Source organism: Neovison vison, chromosome 8 (assembly GCF_020171115.1).
Source record: "Neovison vison isolate M4711 chromosome 8, ASM_NN_V1, whole genome shotgun sequence".
NCBI lineage: Eukaryota > Metazoa > Chordata > Mammalia > Carnivora > Mustelidae > Neogale > Neogale vison.
The window spans coordinates 131,201,134-131,220,764 of NC_058098.1; the positions used below are offsets into that span (position 1 = coordinate 131,201,134).

General features: G+C 37.8%; 1 protein-coding gene across 2 annotated transcripts in view; it reads left to right on the top strand.

Annotated features, from left to right (window-relative positions):
• Positions 1–19,631, top strand: part of SMC6 (structural maintenance of chromosomes 6) — a 71,735-nt gene that overhangs the window by 47,010 nt on the left and 5,094 nt on the right. For both annotated transcript variants that reach the window (XM_044262043.1, XM_044262044.1), the window contains 4 exons: positions 7,676–7,813; positions 8,957–9,102; positions 13,384–13,509; positions 16,600–16,705. In XM_044262043.1, coding sequence (XP_044117978.1) covers positions 7,676–7,813; positions 8,957–9,102; positions 13,384–13,509; positions 16,600–16,705 — 516 coding nt within the window. The remainder of the gene's footprint in view (positions 1–7,675; positions 7,814–8,956; positions 9,103–13,383; positions 13,510–16,599; positions 16,706–19,631) is intronic.

A 19,631-nucleotide genomic window follows, 5' to 3' on the forward strand; every position in this document is an offset into this window, starting at 1 on the left:
AAATGTGGCCCGAAACACTTTACGCTTCGGCTCCCTGAAACAAACGGCATATTTAGTGTGAAAGTTCCTACCACAAATGATTCAAACATCCTGTTTCATAAATTACTCACTAACTGTAATGTCTCCTACCTACATCAGTTGCACCCACTTTTAAAAATTCTGTTTGAAGTAAAGGAACAGTTTTTCTCCATCGATGTAACAGTGTTTTTAGTTTTCATAGAACCCTTTTATAATCAGGTATCTACCATGGGGAATAGTTTTTTTATTAACATATACTGTATTATTTGTTTCAGGGCTACAGATCTGTGATTCATCAGTCTTACACAACTCACAGCACTCACCATAGCACATGCCCTCCCCAGTGTCCATCCCCAGCCTCCCCATCCCTCCCACCCCCTCCCCTCCAACAACCCTCAGTTTGCTTCCTGAGATTAAGAGTCTCTTGTGGCTCGTCTCCCTCTCTGCATTCATCTTATTTTATTTTTCCCGCCCTTCCCCCATGATCCTCTGTCTTGTTTCTCAGATTCCTCATATCAGTGAGATCATATGATAATTGTCTTTCTCTGATTGGGGGATAGTTATTTTTAGCAATATGAACAAGGTGCAATAAATTGTAGTCTTAAAATAGAAGATAGCCTATATCCAGTGTTATATTAGGTAAATATTTTCAGATACCTCACAAGTTCTTTTCCTTTCGGGTTACTTCCAAATATTCTGTCTTTCTTGAGTCTGTTTTGACTGTTTTGGTTGGTGTTTATTTCTTTCTCTGTTTCTGACTGTAGCTCCTAAGGCTGACCCATGATCATCACAGTGTGTATGGCTAGTGCTGGGTCCAAAAACCAAACCAACACACGGAGTAAAATTTAATTTGGTGGTCCTTAAATCAGGAGACTTTTTTTTTTAATGATTTTTTTAAATAATTATTTGACAGAGGGGGGAACAAGAGAGGGAGAGGCTGATGTGGGTCTTGAGCCCAGGCCCCTGAGATCATGACCTGCACCAAAGGCATACGCTTAACCAACTGAGCCACCCAGGCGCCCCAAATCAGGACACTTTTGACTTAAAACAGTTTTATTGAGATGCAATTGATGTGTAGTGAATACACATGAAAGTATACAGTTTGATAGGTATTGACATGTATAAACTGTGAAACCACAGAGAATGGAATGTGTTCTTCACACTCAAAAGTTTCCCCATGTCCCTTGTAATCTCTCTGTCCTCACTCCATGTTCCTAATTACCAATCTCCTTGCTGTTAACTATAGTCTACACACTTTCTAGAATTATGTATAATGGAATCACATATTATGTACTCTTACTGTTTTTTGGTTTGACCTTCTTCAGGATATAACACATTGTCTAGCACATACGTCCACACTATATTTTGAAAGTGAATAGAATAAAAGTTACTCTTCTGGATTTTGATATTCATCTATATTTTTACTTGAATCAGTCATTCATTCCTTTCTGTTGCTGAATAGTGTTCCATTATGTTTGCTATGTCATTGTTTGTTTATTTTTACCTATTGAGGGACATACAGGTTTTCAGTTTGGGGGCTATTATAAATTGAATATTTATATTGGGGGCTTTATAAATAAAGCTGCCTTGACCGTTAGTGTACAAGTCTTTGTATATCACAGTAAATGAACAAACTGTCTTCCAGTCTAAACCTTCTTTTGGTGGTTCTTAAATCCATCAAAATTTTAGTGAAGACTTTTTCTTAAGTTTTTATTTGAATTCCAGTTAACATAGAGTGCAAGATTAATTTTAGATGTACAGCATAGTGATTCAACACTTCATACAACATCCTGTGCACATCACAAGTGCACCTCGTAATCCCCATCACCTATTTCACCCATCCCCCCACCCCCTCCTTTCTGGTGATTGTCAGTTCTCTGTAGTTGAGAGTCTGTTTCTTGGTTTGCCTCTCCCTCTTTTTCCCCTTTGTTTGTTTTGTTTCTTAAATTCCACATATGAGTGAAATTATATAGTATTTGTCTTTCTCTGGCTTATTTCACTTAGGATAATACTCTCTAGTTCCATCCATGTTATTGCAAACATCAGGATTTCTTTCTTTTCTGTGGCTAACATTCCACTGTGTGTGTGTGTGTGTGTGTGTGTACTACATCCTCTTAAAGATTTTTTTTTTTTTTAAAGATTTTTATTGATTTATTTGACAGAGAGAGATCACAAGTAGGCAGAGAGGCAGGTAGAGAGAGAGGAGGAAGCAGGCTCCCTGCTGAGCAGAGAGCCCGATGCGGGACTCGATCCCAGGATCCTGAGATCATGACCCGAGCCGAAGGCAGCGGCTTAAACCACTGAGCCACCCAGGTGCCCCCTCTTAAAGATTTTTGACCTGTGTTTATTCATTAGTCTTTGATTCTCTTGTGATGTGTTTGATTTTTTTTTTTAATTATGGCTGTATTGGCCTTATAAAATAAGTTTGGAAGTGTTTCCCCTTCCCTTTTCTGAAAGTTTTTGCAGATTTGGAATTACTTCTTTTTTACATATAGAATATACCAGCAAAGCTATCTTGGCCTATAATCTTTTTTGTGGCCTATAGTTTCTCTACGAATTCATTTCCTTTAATTGATACTGAACTATTTAAGTTTTCTTCTTAGGGATTGTGTTGTTTCATTGACATTTATCATAGGTATTGAACATGTAGTTCATAATTTTTCTTTATTGTCCTTTATTAAACTGAACAACAGAGAGAAAATAGACTGAACCAAGCAAAAGGAAAAAAAAAAGAAAGAAAAAGAAAAGAAAAAAAGTCTGAATAAAAATGAATAACACTTTAAGGACTTGTGAGACCATATAACCAAAGATCCGACATTTGTATCATTGGAGTCCTCAAAAGAGAGGAGAAAGAGGACAGGGCTAAAAGCGTACTCCAAGAAATAATAGCTGCATCCTTTCCAAATTTGGCAAAGAGTCTGAATTTACAGATTAAGGAAGTGAGTGAACGCCAAACAGGATAAACCCAAGATAATCCACAATAAGACACATCATAGTCAAACTTCTGAACGCTAAAGTCTTAAAAGCACTAAGTGAGAAACCTTACCTCTATGGGAAACAAACACAATGTTTGAAAGATAGCCAGTTTCTCATCAGAAACTATGGAGACCACATGGAAGTCGCACATTTTTCCAGTGCTGAAAGAGAAGACCAGCCAACGCATAATCTAATTGCAACATAAATATCTTTCAGCAGTAAAGGAAAAATTGAAATATTTTCAGATGAACGAAAACTTGGGGAACTTGTTGCCAACAGACTTGTTCTAACAGAATGGCTAAAAGTTCTCTAAATAGAAAAAAAAAGAAGGAATTTTGGAACATCAGGAAGGAAGAAAAACAAGTTAAACATATATGTAAATGCAGCAGACTTTCTTTCTGAAGTCTTTAAAATTGTGTTTAAAACCAAATAAAATTTTAATAATGTCTGAGATGGTTCTAAAATATGTAGAGGAAATATTTTAAGACATTTATGCTAAAAAATAAGGAAGCATAAAGGGCTAGAACGGGAGGTAAGACTTGTGTATTTATAATCAAGCTGGTAAAAATTATGACCAGTAGACTACGTTGTTAAATATATAAAATATATATATAATACCTGGAGCAACCACAAAAAAGCTGTTCAGAGAGATACACTCAAAAGTACTATATATGGACAAATCAAAGTGAAATTCTAAAAAAACGTTTAACCCACATGAAGGAAAAAGAAGATTAAAAGACAAAACAAATGACAGTCTTAAGCCCTAATTATATAAGTAATTATATTAAATGTAAGTAGTCTAAATAAATAATTGAAAGACAGATATAGGAACAGGGCTCAGTTGGTTAAACATCTGACTCTTGGTTTTGGCTCAGGTCATGAGGTCAAGCCCTGCATCAGTCTCCGATGCTCAGTGCAGAGACTCTCTGTCTCTCCGTCTCCCTCTGCCCCTCCACCCCTTTTACTCTTTCTCTCTTTCTAGCTCTTGAATAAATAAATAATTAGAATCTTAAAAAAAAGACAGGTATAAGCAGATTAGGTTAAAAACATGACTAGTATATATGTTATCTGCAAGGTCAATTCAAATGTAACCTACGGACAGAGTGAAATAAACAAATGGAAGTTTATATATCTTGCAAGCGATAATCAAATGAAAGCAGGGGTGACTGTATTAAAATCTGTAAGGTACACTTCAAAATAAAATTACCAGAGGCAGAGAAGGACATATTATATAATGACAAAAGGGTTACTTCACCAAGAATAGATAGCAATTGTAAATGTGTGCACCAAAACAGCACAGCTGCACCAAACATATAACCTGCAAAATATGACAAAACTCCCTCACTAATTGATAGGACAGAAAATCAGTAAGGATTTAGAAAATTGAACAGCACCATCAACGTATAGGATCTAGTACTTAGAGAATTACTTAGAGATTACCAACACCAGCAGAATACACCTCATTTTCTAGTGCCTACGGCATGTACACCAAGATAGATTATCTCCTGGACCATAAAAAAAAAAAAAAATTTAAAAGAACTGAACTTAAACTGTGTGTTTCCTAATTATAATGCATTCATACTAGAAATCTTTAATTGAAAGATCAATTAAAAATCTTTTAATAGATAATTTTAAAATACTTGAAACTTATCATCCTTCTAAATAACCCAGGGTCCAAAGAGGAAGTATTGAGAGAAATTTTAAAACATTGAGCCAAATGAAAATGAAGGTGATTTGGGAAATTTACAGCACTGAACAATTCATTAGAAAAACAATATATAGGGACACCTATGTGGCTTAGTCCGTTAAGCGTCTGCCTTTGGCTCAGGTCATGATCTCAGGGTCCTGGGCTTGGGCCCCATATCAAGCTCTCTGTTTGGCAGGGAGCCTCCTTCACCCTTTCTGTCTGCCTCTCTGCCTGTTTGTGATCTCTCTCTCTCTGTCAAGTAGATAAATAAAATCTTAAAATCTATATCTATATCTATATCTATATAAAATACATATCCTTATTATATATTATTCACAGTGACCACATGGGGTTTACTTATTCTGGAGATGCAAGACTATTTCTACCATATTAATAGGCTGAAGAAGAGAAATCCTATATCAGTGAGGAAAAAATATTTGATAACATTCACTCATTCATGATTTTTTTAAAAAGTCCTTGGAAAAACAGAAATAAAGATTTTCTTCCGTCACATTAAAGGCCAGAAACAACCTAGTTAGCATGAAGAAGGTAAAGATGTTTGTCTTGCTATATTTACTCAGTGTAGTTAGTATTGGAAGTTCTAGCAAGTGTAATATGACAAGAAAAGGAAATAATATACAGATTGTAAAGGAAGAAATAAAACTCTATTTGGCATGCCATAATTGTCTACTTGGAAAAAAAATAAAACCTCAAGGAGTCTACAAGAAAACTCCTAGAACTCAAAATATAGTTCAGCAAAGTCACAGGATACGAGATAAACATAACAAAAGCCATTTGCACTTTGATACACTGGCATATGAACTTGTGGTTGCTGAAATTAAAACTAAACACCTTTCACAGTTCCTGAAAAGAAATGTTTCTATGTACATCTAACAAAATATATTTGGGACCTGTATTTTGTGCACAGATTACACACTTAATCAACCACTACTTCTGTTTCTATAGATTTGCCTATTCTAGAAATTTCATGTCAGTGAAATCATACAATATGTGGTCTTTTGTGACCGAACTCTTTCACTTGGTATAATGTTTTCAACCTCCGTCCCCATTGTAGCATGATCAGCAGTAACTTTGTATGCCCTAGTAATATGCCATTTTATTATTGTGTATCACATTTTATTATCCATTCATCATTTGATGGTACTTCAGGTCCTCCTGCTGTGAGCATTCATGTACATGTTTGTCTTTCTTTTGGATAAAGACCTAGAAGTAGAATTGTTGGGCCACACACTTACGCTGTTTTGAGAAACTTTGAAATTATTTTCAAAAGTGCACCACTTTATGTTCCCACCAGTGATGTTTGAGTGTCACAGTTCCTTCACATCCTTGTTATTGTATGCCTTTTCTACTTTAACCATATTGTTAGGTGTGAATTTGTTTTTTTAAGATTTTATTTGAGAGAGAGATAGCAAGAGAGAACACAAGCGGGGTGGGGAGAGAAAGAAGCAGACTCCTGGGTGAGCAGGGAGTCTGATATGGGGCTCCACCTCAGGATCCTGGGGTTGTAACCGGAACCAAAGGCAGATGATTAATGAGCCGCCCAGGTGCCCCAAAGAATGAAATGTTCTTTGTGGTTTTGATTTGCATTTTCCTTATGTCTAATACTGTTGAACAAATTATGTTCGTATTGTTCATGTGTGTATCTTTGGAGAAATGTCTGATCAAAGCTTTGCCCTTTTTTCACTTGTGTTATATGTTTTTCTTTTTGAGTTTTAAGAGTTCTTTATGTATTCTGGGTATATGTTTGATATTTTTGATGCTATAGTGAATTTTACAGATTTTAAGTAATTTTTAAATTATTCCTAACATGTAGAAATATTACTGATTTTTGTTTTGGTTTTGTATCCAGTGAGTTTTCTAAACTTACTAATTTAAAAGCTTTTCCTTTGAAGTTTCTTCATACACTCTCTCTCTCTTTTTTTTTTTTTTTAAGATTTTATATATTTATATATTTGGGGGGGGGTGGTTAGGACAGAAGGAGTGGGAAAGAGAATCCCAGTCAGGCTCCACACTCAGCATGGAGCCCAGCGCAGGGCTCAATTCCACAACCCTGAGATCATGACCTGAGCTGAAACCAAGAGCTGGACACTCAACTGACTGAGCCCCTCGGGCGCTCCAGTCATCTCTTTTTTTAAATGTGGTTTTACTCTTCCTTTCCGATATCTTTGCTTTTTATTTCCTTTTTACATTTTTTTTTCCTTTTTACATTTTCATTGAATTAGCGTGGGCCTGCAATACAGTGTTGAGTAGAATGGGACTAGATCCTTGCCTTGTACTTGGTCTTAAAAAGAAAGCATTTAATCTTTAAAAAAAAGGTTTGTTGCCATTTGTATTTTAATTGTTCTTATTCCTGTTTCCTCTTTTTTCCTTTTGGGGTTAGCCTGGTAATTTTTAGTGTTCCCTTTTTTAATCTCTTCTGCTCGTTTTTAAGCCATAAGTCTTTTGTTTTTCCAGTGGTTGTTGTGCATTATAATATGGATCTTTACCTTATCATAGTCCACTATTATTTATTTTTAATGGCATCTTAAAAATGCTAAAATTGTGAGTTATGTTTCCAGACTGATAAATAGGTCAGTGAAAAGTATCTTTGCATCCTTTTCTCTTCCATGGTGACTCACCTTTTTAAAAAGCCAGATCACCTCTGTAAATATCCAGCACTTGGATTGTCTTAAGTCTTTTCAGGCTTAAAACTTTTGACTTTCCACAAAACTGTCTTATTTCCCAAAATATAGTTGAAAGCACCATAATATGTGGAGACTTCATGTTAGGATTTGAATATAATAATGTGACTTCTTAATTTGTGGAGACCCTTCACTTCCATTCATATGCCTGGATCTGAGCACTGCCACTTGCCTCTGGAAGCAACATTAACAACCCTGTCCACTTTGTTATCAGTTAGTTTTGTACCTATGCTGGTAATTGTTTTTTAAAACAATCTTTTCTTTAAAGATTATTTTGGCTTTCTTTAAACAGGATGAATTAAACCTTGCTGATTCTGAAGTGGATAACCAAAAACGAGGGAAGCGGCATTATGAGGAAAAACAGAAGGAACACTTGGATACTTTAAATAAAAAGAAACGAGAACTCGATATGAAAGAAAAAGAACTAGAGGTTATCCAGCATTTTTCTTTTATGTTTTGTTTACCACCTCAGTCAGGGCTGTTAAAGTGTTTTCCTTAACGTCGTCTTTCCAAATATAGACACGTTGTCTGATGAGTTATCTGTTCTGTATAGTGACGCATGTTTGAATCAGCGAGGCGACCCACCACGGAGAAGGCTCTGGGTCAGGCAGCAAGTTTAATCTCATGCCTCCAAGTGATTTGGAAAGTGACACTTGCTCTCAGCTACTTAACTCCTTACATGCCCAGCTTGGCAAGTGGACAGCAATTTTATGTCAGAAAAAGGCACCCCTTCCTCTGAGCAGCATGGGTGTGGACTGGGCTGAAATTCAGCTCTTGCTTCCTACACACCTTTTTTTTTTTTTTTTAAGATTTTATTTATTTATTCAATAGAGATCACAAATAGGCAGAGAGGCAGGCAGAGAGAGAGGAGGAAGCAGGCTTCCCACCAAGGAGAGAGCCCAATGCGGGGCTCGATCCCAGGGCCCTGGGATCATGACCTGAGCCGAAGGCAGAGGCTTTAACCCTCTGAGCCACCCAGGAGCCCCCCTACACACCTTTTTTAACAGCTGTCAGCAGCAGCCCTGTTTTTAGATGAGAAGTTGAAGGCAACCTTGGTGTAACTGGAAGAGATTCCAACTTTTCTTAAGAAAAGCCTTTAAACTCTGATCTCTTGTCTCACTTGTTTATGACTTACTATGTGGAATGTTGTGAATGCAAAATAAGTCCTATAAATAAAGGGCTTTGAGTTTTTTAATATTTTATGAATATGAGGGTCTTTTTGTTTATGTTTTCAGTACTCTTTGGTGTTCAGAGGCCATTCTAAAACACAGAAAGCTGTCTGCCACACTTTTCATGACTGCCACTTGAAATTGGTTTCACTAGGAAGATACGGAGATCTTACAAATTACTAAAGTTGTGCATAGTAATGCAATTTTCTCTTGAAGCTGTATAGTCTAAACTCTCTTCTCAATGTAAGGCTTAAATAACATTGATAGTAAAAGTAATCAAAATACATGTAAAAGTCTGATCCTAAGTTCAGAATTTTACTTTGCTTTTGTTGGCACAAGTAGTACAATTTATTACTATGTCAAAGAAAAGTTTTAAAGATATTAAACTTAAGATATAACCTTAGGAGAAAATGTCACAAGCAAGACAAATCTGCCCAGAACGGATAGAAGTAAAAAAATCTGCATCAATTCTGGACAAAGAAATTAATAGATTAAGACAAAAGATACAAGCCGAACATGCTAGTCATGGAGATCGAGAGGAAATAATGAGGTAAGTGGTTGGTCACTTTTCTGCTTTATTATTCATATATATTAAGTCATAAAAAATAAATGTTTATATGTAAATCTTAAGTTTGGTTTGAGTATTGCTATCGTATGGTATGGTACCATAGCAATAGTTATAACCAAGCTCGTTTTTCATGTGTGTCATTCATAACAAACTAATGGGGCTCCTGGGTGGTCCAGCTTGACGTCATGGGTTATGGGATTGAGACCCAGAGAGCCCAACATGGGGCTCTGCGCTCAGTGGGGAGTCCACTTAGGACTCGCTCTCCCTCTCCCTCCACCCTTCCCCCCAACACACACATTCTCTCTCTAAAATAAATAAATCTTTTTTTTTAACAAATAAATCTTTAAGAAAAGTAATTAACATTTTTTCTTCTGAACTGTAGGAAAACTCATTAGGGAATGATATTTTAACATAAATGCCATTTTTATACCTGTAAGATTCATATAGGAAAAATGTTCAGCTTCACAAGCAATTAAAAGAAATGCAAACCAGAACTATTACAAGCCATTTTCATATATGTCAAGATGAAAAATAACATGTCAGTCTCATGTCAGTGAGATTTCAGAGAAATGGCTATTTTTAGGTTAGTGGTAAGAAGGGAAGCTCTGGGGGTGCCTAGGTGGCTCCGCGGGTTAAAGTCTCTGCCTTCAGGTCAGGTCATGATCTGAGAGTCCTGGGATCAAGCCCCAAGTCGGACTCTCTGCTCAGCAGGGAGCCTGCTTCTCTTCCTCTCTCTCTGCCTGCCTCTCTGCCTACTTGTGATCTCTGTCAAAAAATAAATAAAACCTTAAAAAAAAAAAAAAAAAGAATGGAAGCTGTGTTAGTGTAGTGAAAGCACAGTTTCTCAAGCAAGACTACCTTGTTTTGAATTGCAGTTTTACTTCCAGTTATAGGACTTTTGCAAATTACCTAATTTGCTTGTCTGTAAGATAGGGAAACTATAGCTGTAGAGTGCTTATAGGGATTAAACGAGTTAGTCCCTAATAAACAATATTGGGATACATAAAATGTTAGCTGTGATTATTATTGAAGTTTTTCTGAAAAGCATTAAGGCAGCTTATGTCAAACACCTTCAAAAATTTCAATTTGGCCAAATAATTTTGTTATTATAATCCAAAACGAGAAAAGCTATTTGTGCCTGGGTATGTTTATTGTAGAGGTATTTATTTAAAGCTGGGAAATTAGGAATTATGTGCAACTATAGGATGCTGGTTGAATTATAGTAGAAAATTACATCTGTTTAACTTTATGGAGAGCTTTTTATAATAAAGTTCAAGAACAGGAATGCTCTCAATTCTGTTTACAGAAACAGTGGAAAACAATTGGAGGAAACACAATCATAGTTAAGAGTAGTTTTTCTTTACAGTAGATCAATACCTCATGTGTTTTGTTTTGCTCTTAAAGTATAATCTCCAGAAACCATAGGAGACTCTTAATCATAGGAAACAAACTGAGGGCTGCTGGGGAGAGGCGTGATACAAGGCTGGGGTCACTGGGGGAGGGGCATTGAGGGCACGTGGTGTAGTGAGCGCTGGGTGTTACGTAAGACTGATGCATCACTGAACCCTGCCTCTGCAACTAACAGTACACTATATGTTAATTGGATTTTAATTTAAAAAAAAATTTTTTTTAAAGTAAACATACATACAGACAAATAAAGTATAATCTCCAAGTTTGTTTTTTCCCAGAGAAGTTTTTCTTCAGTCCTTAGGAACTTGGCTTCTTCCACCACATTTACTGGAGGTCTAGGGGCAGAGCCCGTGGGCCCACATCGGGGACGGGGGTGTTGGGTCCGGTGGTACCTCCCGAGAGGGTTGCCCGGCTGCCCTGCTGTGAAGAGCATGGCTCGCTCAGCCCTGTGGGCTCGCACCCAGCCGCGGAAGACACTCACTTGGGCAGTGTCCCTGACGCGGCAAATGCATGTCCCGAGTGAATAAGCAACTTAATAGCCTTGTCCCGGGTTGTGCCACAGGTGAGGCTGGGGCAGTGGAAGGGCCCTTTGTGGCACGTCCAGTATGATTCCTTCTTTTCTTGGTCATCTTGGAAGTGAGGACCCGTGAAGGCTGTCTACTTCCCTCTCCAGTCTCATCTCTACCACTTTTCTCTCTCTTTTTACCTAATTAAACTTATTAAATACGTTTTCATCGTTTATGTAGATGCAAGGTAATGTGAGCATATTTGTTATTCTTCACTGTTGCCAGATACAAGAGGTAGCGCAGTAAATAAACTTGGACAGATTGCGTTCTTTGATTTAATGATACAGTACACAGGTATTTTCTCATTGCTTTTTATAATTACATGGTATTGAATCAACTCCTACTGATGGATAGTCGAATTCTAATCTAATCCCTGGCTGTTAGAAATGATGGTCACAGTAAATAATTTTGTATTATGTGTCTGATTGTGTAGTCGGGTATTTTTATAGGATTGACTCCATTTTGGAAGACTCCCTTCCAGGGACTGTGCTTGTTGGCACTCCTGAGGGCAGTGTGTCCGAGGGCTTGTTTCCCCTCAGCCTAAACTGTGTGATAACCTTAGATTTTTTTTTTTCTTTTTTTTTTTTGGCCAATGGGTAGATTTCCTTAAAAAAAGAAGAAGAAGAAGAGAAGAATATATTGCTCAATGTAATTTTAACTTCCGCTTCACTTATACTGAGTCTGAACATCTTTTCCTGCCTTAAGGACCATTTATTTATATCTTTTTCTGTGAACTTTTTATGTACTTCATTTTTCTTTGAGTATTTTTGATGTGAAGAGTGTATTTTTTCTTTTTCCAAAGGGCTGCATAGCTATTTGAAATTTTGGTTGTCTTATAATTAATTGCATCCTTAAGAACGGCCGTGTGAAGTAAAGTGTTTTGTTTTGGCATGTTCAGAACTGTGTGTCTGTAGCTTTTGAATTTGAAGGGATAGTTCAGCCTGAGAGAACATTCTTTTTCTCCTGACCATCTGTTTATGATGAGAGCTGTAACTTGTCCAGAATGTCAGATTCTGTCACCCTTTCCTTGGTGTACACTGTGTTTTTTTAATCCATAGATTTACCTTATTTCTTAAAATTTCTTGTTTGTATTTTACTGGTACGTGTTCGCTGTGTTGTCGTTCAGCTGGTTTTGCATAGCCTTTGTGGCAAACGTGTTGCATGTCCTTTGTCTTCTAGTTATTCTGTCTCATCATGTTCTCCTTTTCCCCATGTTTTTGCTTTTCTCATTTCTGATCTCTGTGTCTGTGAGTGTTTTCTTTGTTGTCACTTTTCCGCTGTGCATCATCTCCTCACTCTGTCTTCATATCCTTGTTCTTTTTTGTCCATCCCCTTCCTCTCCCCCAGCTTGGGTTCTACAGGTTCTCACCCGCTGCCTGCTCTTACTTGGTTATCACCCGCTGTTGTTTACCTGTTCTCTGAGTACTTTGATTTCTCTATTCTTTCAGGTTTTTTATGTCTATTTTGAGGTGTCTCTTCCTGTTAGAACTTACATCATGTTCTGTTCTAATTTGTGGTTTTCAATTACAGTTTTCATCAGCTTTGTAACAGCCTTGTTTTGTTGAGTTTTCTTTGTCTGTAGGGGCCATGGTGCTGCTCTATCCCAAGCCTATTTCCATTAATATCTGTGTGTGGAGACTATATCTGTGCCTTTTGTGTTACTCATTTTTTACATGGACTTTCCTGGACTGGGCATCTGAATGAGCTTGTGATGGGGAGCTGTGGTGCCTTGGCCAACGTTGCCTTGCAGACTCGGTCAACAACCTTCTCTCCTCTCCTCTTCCAGTGAGCTGTTGCCCTCTGCAATAGCACTTCTGAGGGACCCTGCCTTCTCTGCCTCTTTGACCTTGTCTTGTTCAGGCAGGTGTTGGCAGATTTTAATGCCCAGCTCTGTTCCTCTGTTCTTGAACTGGCATCTGTCACTCAGGGAAACATTTCTTGCCTTCTGGTATGATCCCTTCACTTTTAGAAGGTGTATACTGGCTGGCATTTTCCATGATCTGCCACTCTGCCCCGTGCTACTCCCCCCACCCCGGTACTTTCCTCACTTACTTCCTCTGCCTTCTCCAGGACCTGGACTTTTCTCCTGCCTAGCCCTCTTCAGCTTTGGGACAGCACATGCTCATTCTGGGAGTACAGTTCGCCTGGAGACAGGACACCTGTGGTTGATGGGCCCCTTAGCACTCCGTGTACTCTCCCTTCTTCCCCATTAAATATATGAGATTTTACTTTTCTTTATGTTTCTTTGAATGACACTTACTGACTTAATATTTTTCTCATAAAACAGGCAGTATCAAGAAGCAAAAGAAACCTACCTAGATCTGGATAATAAAGTAAAGACTTTAAAAAGGTTTATTAAATTGCTGGAAGAAATAATGACTCATAGATACAAAACATATCAACAATTTAGAAGGTAAGTGCATTTAAAAATATTACCACATATTTTACATGTGCATATTTTCTTTGTTTTCACTTACCCCTTATAAATAATAAAATTAAATTGAAAGAACTTTACATGATTCAGTTAAAGAAGAAATTGCCAGGTCTTCCTTTATTGGCCAGTACTTAGGGTCCTGTCATTTAATCAGCAAATTCTGGACTAGAAGGGACTTTTTTATTTTTTAAATATTTTATTTATTTATTTGACAGAGAGAGATCACAAATAGGCAGAGAGGCAGGCAAAGGGGGAGAGAGGGGGAAACAGAAACGCCGCTGAGCAGAGAGCCCGATGCGGGGCTGGATCGCAGGACCCTGAGATCATCACCTGAGCCAAAGGCAGAGGCTTAACCCACTGAGTCACCCAGGCACCCCGTGGAAGGGACTTTTAAAGGGAGCTTATCCAGATTTTCTACTCCATTAGATACCCTTTACTAAGTAACTCAGAGACAGCTGTTCCATCTCTGCTCACTCTGGTCCTTTGAATGGGAGCTCGCTGGCTTTGCAACAGCCTGTTGCCACTCTGGGACACTGCATGTTGTTAAGGGATACAAGTTTGGTTTTTTTCGTTTTTGTTTTTGTTTTTTTTAAAGGGACACAAGTTTTTGAGGAGACCTGTTGAGGTGGTACTCAGTTTAGGATCTAATGGAATGGTGTGGCTCCATGGATGTAGACTCTGATTTGTTAACTGCTGTGTCTCCAGTACCTGCTCCTGAGCCTGAAGTACAGTAGAAAGTTGATAGATATTGGTGGAAAGAATGAACAAAAGATCAGAGAAACTGGATATTGTGTGTACCCAGAAATCTTCATATTCTCAGGGATAGATTGACCCTAATGAAAATCACAAACAACAGAAATAAACCAGAGGTCAGTTTATAGGTAGGGATGGTCCTTGACCTACTTAGAGTCAAGGCAGTCCTAATCTCTGCACTTAACCTTTGTTTTCCCCAGTGACATTCCCTCAGTGACCTGCTTTTTACCTGTCTTTATACCCAAAACTACAATCCTGAGACTATAGAATTAAAAAAAAAATGTATCTAATATGTATGAGGAAATTCAGTTAATTCAATAAAGAGAAGTAGGCTTTGCATGTGTCGTCATATCTTTAACTAAACTCTTGGTTGGTTGAAATGTGTGCTTCAGTTTTGTAAGCATGTTTTTAGGACTTCACTTCTATAGGATTTATTTTTATCCTTTTGAGGCTGCTTGTTAAGTCTCATTAGGTGGGACCTGAGCAGCTGGTTCAGGACCAACTCTTTCCTACCCGTGAAGCAATGCCCTTCAGAGTACTCCACGGACCCTTGTGAGTTAGAAGGCTTCTGCTTTCGGGAACTGGGACTATTCCTGGCTCCGGGTGACCTCTGGGGATTGCTTCTGCTGCACTGGGATGTTTGTTGCCCCAGCTTCCCACATGCAGAGAGAGTTCTCAGCTGGAGACTGTCTGTGCGCTGGGGTTCTCCCTGTGCTGCGCTCTAGGCTTTGAGATCTAGAGCAGCTTGGGCTCTCCAGACGCCCAGCTCTGTCTTCTCTAACAGGGAGACCTCCAGGCTCCGCCTGGGTTTCCACTCCCCTTTACTCCTTCTGTAAATATTGATGTGGGACATCTATAAGTCTCAGTTTGTTTGTTTCCTGTATTTTAGAGATCATTTTGACTGCGATTGCCTGTACTGTCTGATGTTCAGTCTGAAAACTTGTTTAATTTATTCTGTCCAGTGCTTTTGGACGCGTCAGGCGAGGACTATATCCGATGCCTATTTCTCCATCTTTTTCAGAAGCAGTGGGGTTTGCTCTTATATTGTTATCCAGAAAATTTATATTTAAAATATTTTCTGTGAAAGTACTCATCTTATAGTTTATTATCGTGATATGTTTCTTCACCAGTGACATGTTTTATCTTCCTTACCCAGTCTTAAGAGTAGAATAAGAATGATCAAATTTTTAAAAATTGTTTATCTCTTTACACAGGAGAACCTTGCCCTTTTATGAATCTCTCTTAGACATCTCATGTATGGAAGCAATTAAAGAATACTTATCAGTAGTGAAAGAAAGAAACGTTTACAGAAAATTCTGAAAACCAGCTAGCTGTGGTTGCTGTGTCACAAAAGAAAACTCAAGCTATCAATATTTTCTGGGGGTGGAAATGCAACGTAGTTTAGCAAGGAAATTAGGAGGGATAATAATAAAATGATAGTTACTCTGAAGAAATGAACCTTGGGCTCATTAAGGAGCAGAGATGTTAAGAAAGATACCAAGTCTCCTTCTGTCTAGATCTTATTTTCTATACCATCCCCCCCTTGGAGAAATGGCTGCTTCCAGAGCTGGGCAGAGAAAGTATAGATGAGCCTCTTGCTATGCCAGAAAGTCAGTGCTCCGAAGGAACAGAGAGTCATGATGCAAGGACCTAAGAGGCAGCCCAGGAGGCTCCCACTGGCCAAACCTGGGCCCATTTGAGGCAGAAATGGTTGGTAACCCGTGAATAAAATAAGAATCTTTGACTCCATCCTGATATACAGAAAAGTGAATAAATAAATAATTGAGGAAGAAGGGAAAGGTGCTTGTTACCTTTCAACAATGCAACGGAGTCTGCATTGTTCTAGGCTGTGGATAAGGCATCATAGGTACGGAACGATAAAGAACTTGCCCTCACCCTTAGTATCTCCATAAATCGAGAGGAGATATGCAAATGATTAGGCCATTTATTTATTATCTTAACACTACTAGAGTTTACTCTCTCAAGGACAAGATTTATGTCTTCTGTATTAGGGCACTGCCTCATAAAAATTGTTTGAATTAATTGATATATTCATATGGATTGGCTGTAATGTAATAGAATTTATTAAATATGTTTGTTTATTTTAAAAGGAAATGACGGGGTAAAAATGTGGGGACACAAAATATAAAGATGAGGGGGAAAAAATCTTAAAATCCTACCTCTTACCTGGGCAATGAGAGATAACATTTTGGCATATTTCTCTCTGGTCTTACGTGCTAGTTTAAAGATCATGCTGAATATACAGTTTTTATATATTTATATTCTTTTTAATGTGCCCCATTTCTTTACTCCAAGGTGTTTGACTTTACGATGCAAATTGTACTTTGACAACCTACTGTCTCAGCGGGCTTATTGTGGAAAGATGAATTTTGACCACAAGAATGAAACTCTGAGCATATCAGTAAGTGTCTTAACTCTTTGTATGCTAATTATTAAGGGAATTAACTGCTGCATTTCTTTTGATAATACATTGATAAGCTTTAATCTGTTATGTTTGGAAAACAGAAGAACTTTTAAGTTAAGGCTACTGTTTGCCAGAGTGTTGAAAATTGAATCCATCTCACTAGCTAACGCTGCCATGGTACTCCTCCCCACCTCAGACAACCACCAAGAAAATGACTAGGAATTTTATTTTCAGTGGCAAATGTTAATTAACCCTCTTTCTACTCCACAGGTTTCTTTTTAAAATTCATGTAGCATTTTAAATTAATGTGGGCTGTTATAGAAAGTCCATGGACTCTGGAAGTCACTATAGGAAACCAAGAAAGGATTTCTCAGAAGAACTTTCTACTCCTTGTCATTGTCTTTGCACTTATTTCTGAAGGTGTCTGTAGATCCAGCCTCTTTTGGAAAAACAAAGCCACCATATGCAACTTTGCAGAGACTGTGTGTGTGGATTCTTTCATGGGCGCATGCGTTGGAAGAGGGAGTGTGGGAGACAGCATTAAAAATTATGTATACAGGTGGTCAGAAGCAACCACCGCTCTAAGTAATTGCGGCAAAATTTTGAAGTAATTGCTTACTGCTCTTAGTTGCCGTAAATTTTATACTTCATTTTGATAGTTAGAATAAATGATAACTTATAGTACATATATGTAAGACTCATATAATTTTTTAAGAAATAATAATTAAAGAATGATAATGTATTTAAAAATGGTCTAAACGCTTAAAAAGGAACTTCATAAAGTATCCAAGTGGTGAATAAGTGCCTGAAAAAGCATTCATTATCATTATTCATCCGAAAAATATGAATTTGGGCCAACTGGGGGGCTCAGTTAAACATCTGATTCTTGATTGCGGCTCAGATTGTGATCTCGGTGGTGAGATCCAGCTCACATCAAGCTCCACGCTCGGCAGGGAGTCTGCTTAGGATTCTGTCTCTCCCTTTCCCTCAGCCTCTCCCCTCTCTCCCTCTGTAAAAAAAAGAAAGCAAAAAGAAAAGTACGAACTTACACCATAATAAATGTCTATCATACTGCTACCAGTGTGACCAAAAAGAGCCACGCTGCAAACATCTCGTGCTGGTGAGGGTGCGGACTTGGAACCCTCGTACCTTGTCAGCAGGGGTAGAATTTGATAGAACTAATTTGGAGACCTGTATGGCAGTGTTTATGAAAGCAATTCCACTCTTGAGAACTCTTCAAAAACTGATAAAAATTCACCCGATTAAATGGTGATGAGTAAAGTCAGAATAGTTGGGGCTCCTGGGTGGCTCAGTCATTGAGTGTCTGCCTTTGGCTCAGGCCATGATCCCAGGGTCCTGGGATCGAGCCCTGCGTCGGGCTCCCTGCTCGGCCAGAAGCCTGCTTCTCCCTCTCCCTCTCCCCCTGCTTGTGTTCCCAGTCTCACTGTGTCTCTCTCTCTGTCAAATAAATAATGAAACATTTTTAAAATAATACATTATATGTTAATAAAATTAAAAATAAAAATAAATTTTAAAATAAGTAAAAAGTCAGAATACTTGTTACCTTTTGGGTTTGTAGTGACCGGGAGAGAACACAGGGAATCTGCTGGGATGCTAGAAGTGTTCTGTGTCTTGATCTGAGTAATTACCCAGGTAACTGAGCTGAAGACTTAAACTTTATCTTCCTTACTGTATATAAATTATACTCTAATAGAAATGAAAAAAAGGAGAAAATATTAGGAGTGTTTGGATAATTTATTCCCAGATCTAACTGTACGGGACAACTGAAGCAAGCCCCTCGGACATTATCACCCCGTTATTCAAAAAGAATAGTACTGTTCTTAGGATCCTTTCGTTCTCTAGTCTTCATTTTACAAATAAGGAAACTGAGACCAAAGTCCCATGATAAGTTAATAATAGATCGGAGTACAATTTAGTTCTCCACATTTAGTCTAGGGTTTCATTTATTAGATTGATACAAAATGCAGTTTTGGAGCAAAGGACCGCATCCTGTTAATTTAGTTCTTGCTTTTATGTGGGTAGTTTGGTTGGTTGGTTGGTTAGTTGGTTGGTTGGCTTGATTTGGCTTTTTACTACGGAGTTCCTTTTTCATTTGGATTCTCCCAGATTCAGGTTTACGGATGATAAATTAAAATTTTCTGTGTATGTTTAAATTCAGATTTTTTTATAACCCTTTTATAAATGAATGCTAATTGAGAGGCACATAATTTTCAAATAATGGATGAGATAAATATGCGAAGCTATGTGTTTGCTAAAACTCATATGGTGAAACTTCATGATGGGCAAGCTGATGGTACCCCATTTTCCCACCTTATGGGTATATATGTATGTCTGGATTTCTGTCCAAATAAGATAGAATTCCTTCTAATGTTATTTTATACTGTCTCCCCAGGATATTGTGTGAAAGTTTATTAATTTTATTAATTACTTTATCATTATCCCTCTGAGCCCTTACTTAGAGGAATTTTTTAAAGAGATTTTACATGTTTCAGTTAGTTGCTGCTGATATTCCTTGGCCAATGTGAGCCTCTTTAAGTTGGTCCTGTTGTCTTTTTGACAGTCAGTAATTACCTTTAAAGCAGCTTAGCCACTAGATGTCACTGTAATTCAAGTAACAAAAGATTATTTTAGCCCATAGCAAATGCTTAAAGAAAGAACGCGATTTCTTGCACAGTAGCACTGAAAATAATAAAATACTTAGGAATAAATTTAACCAAGGAGCTGAAAGATCTGTACACTGAAAACATAAGACATTGATGAAGGAAACTGAAGAAGATACAAATAAATGGGAAGATAGCCCACATTCATTAATCAGAATTAATTAATATTGCTAAATACATGTCATTTCCAAATCACTAAATGAGTTTGGGTTTTTTTGTTTTGTTTTGACTGTAAACCCATT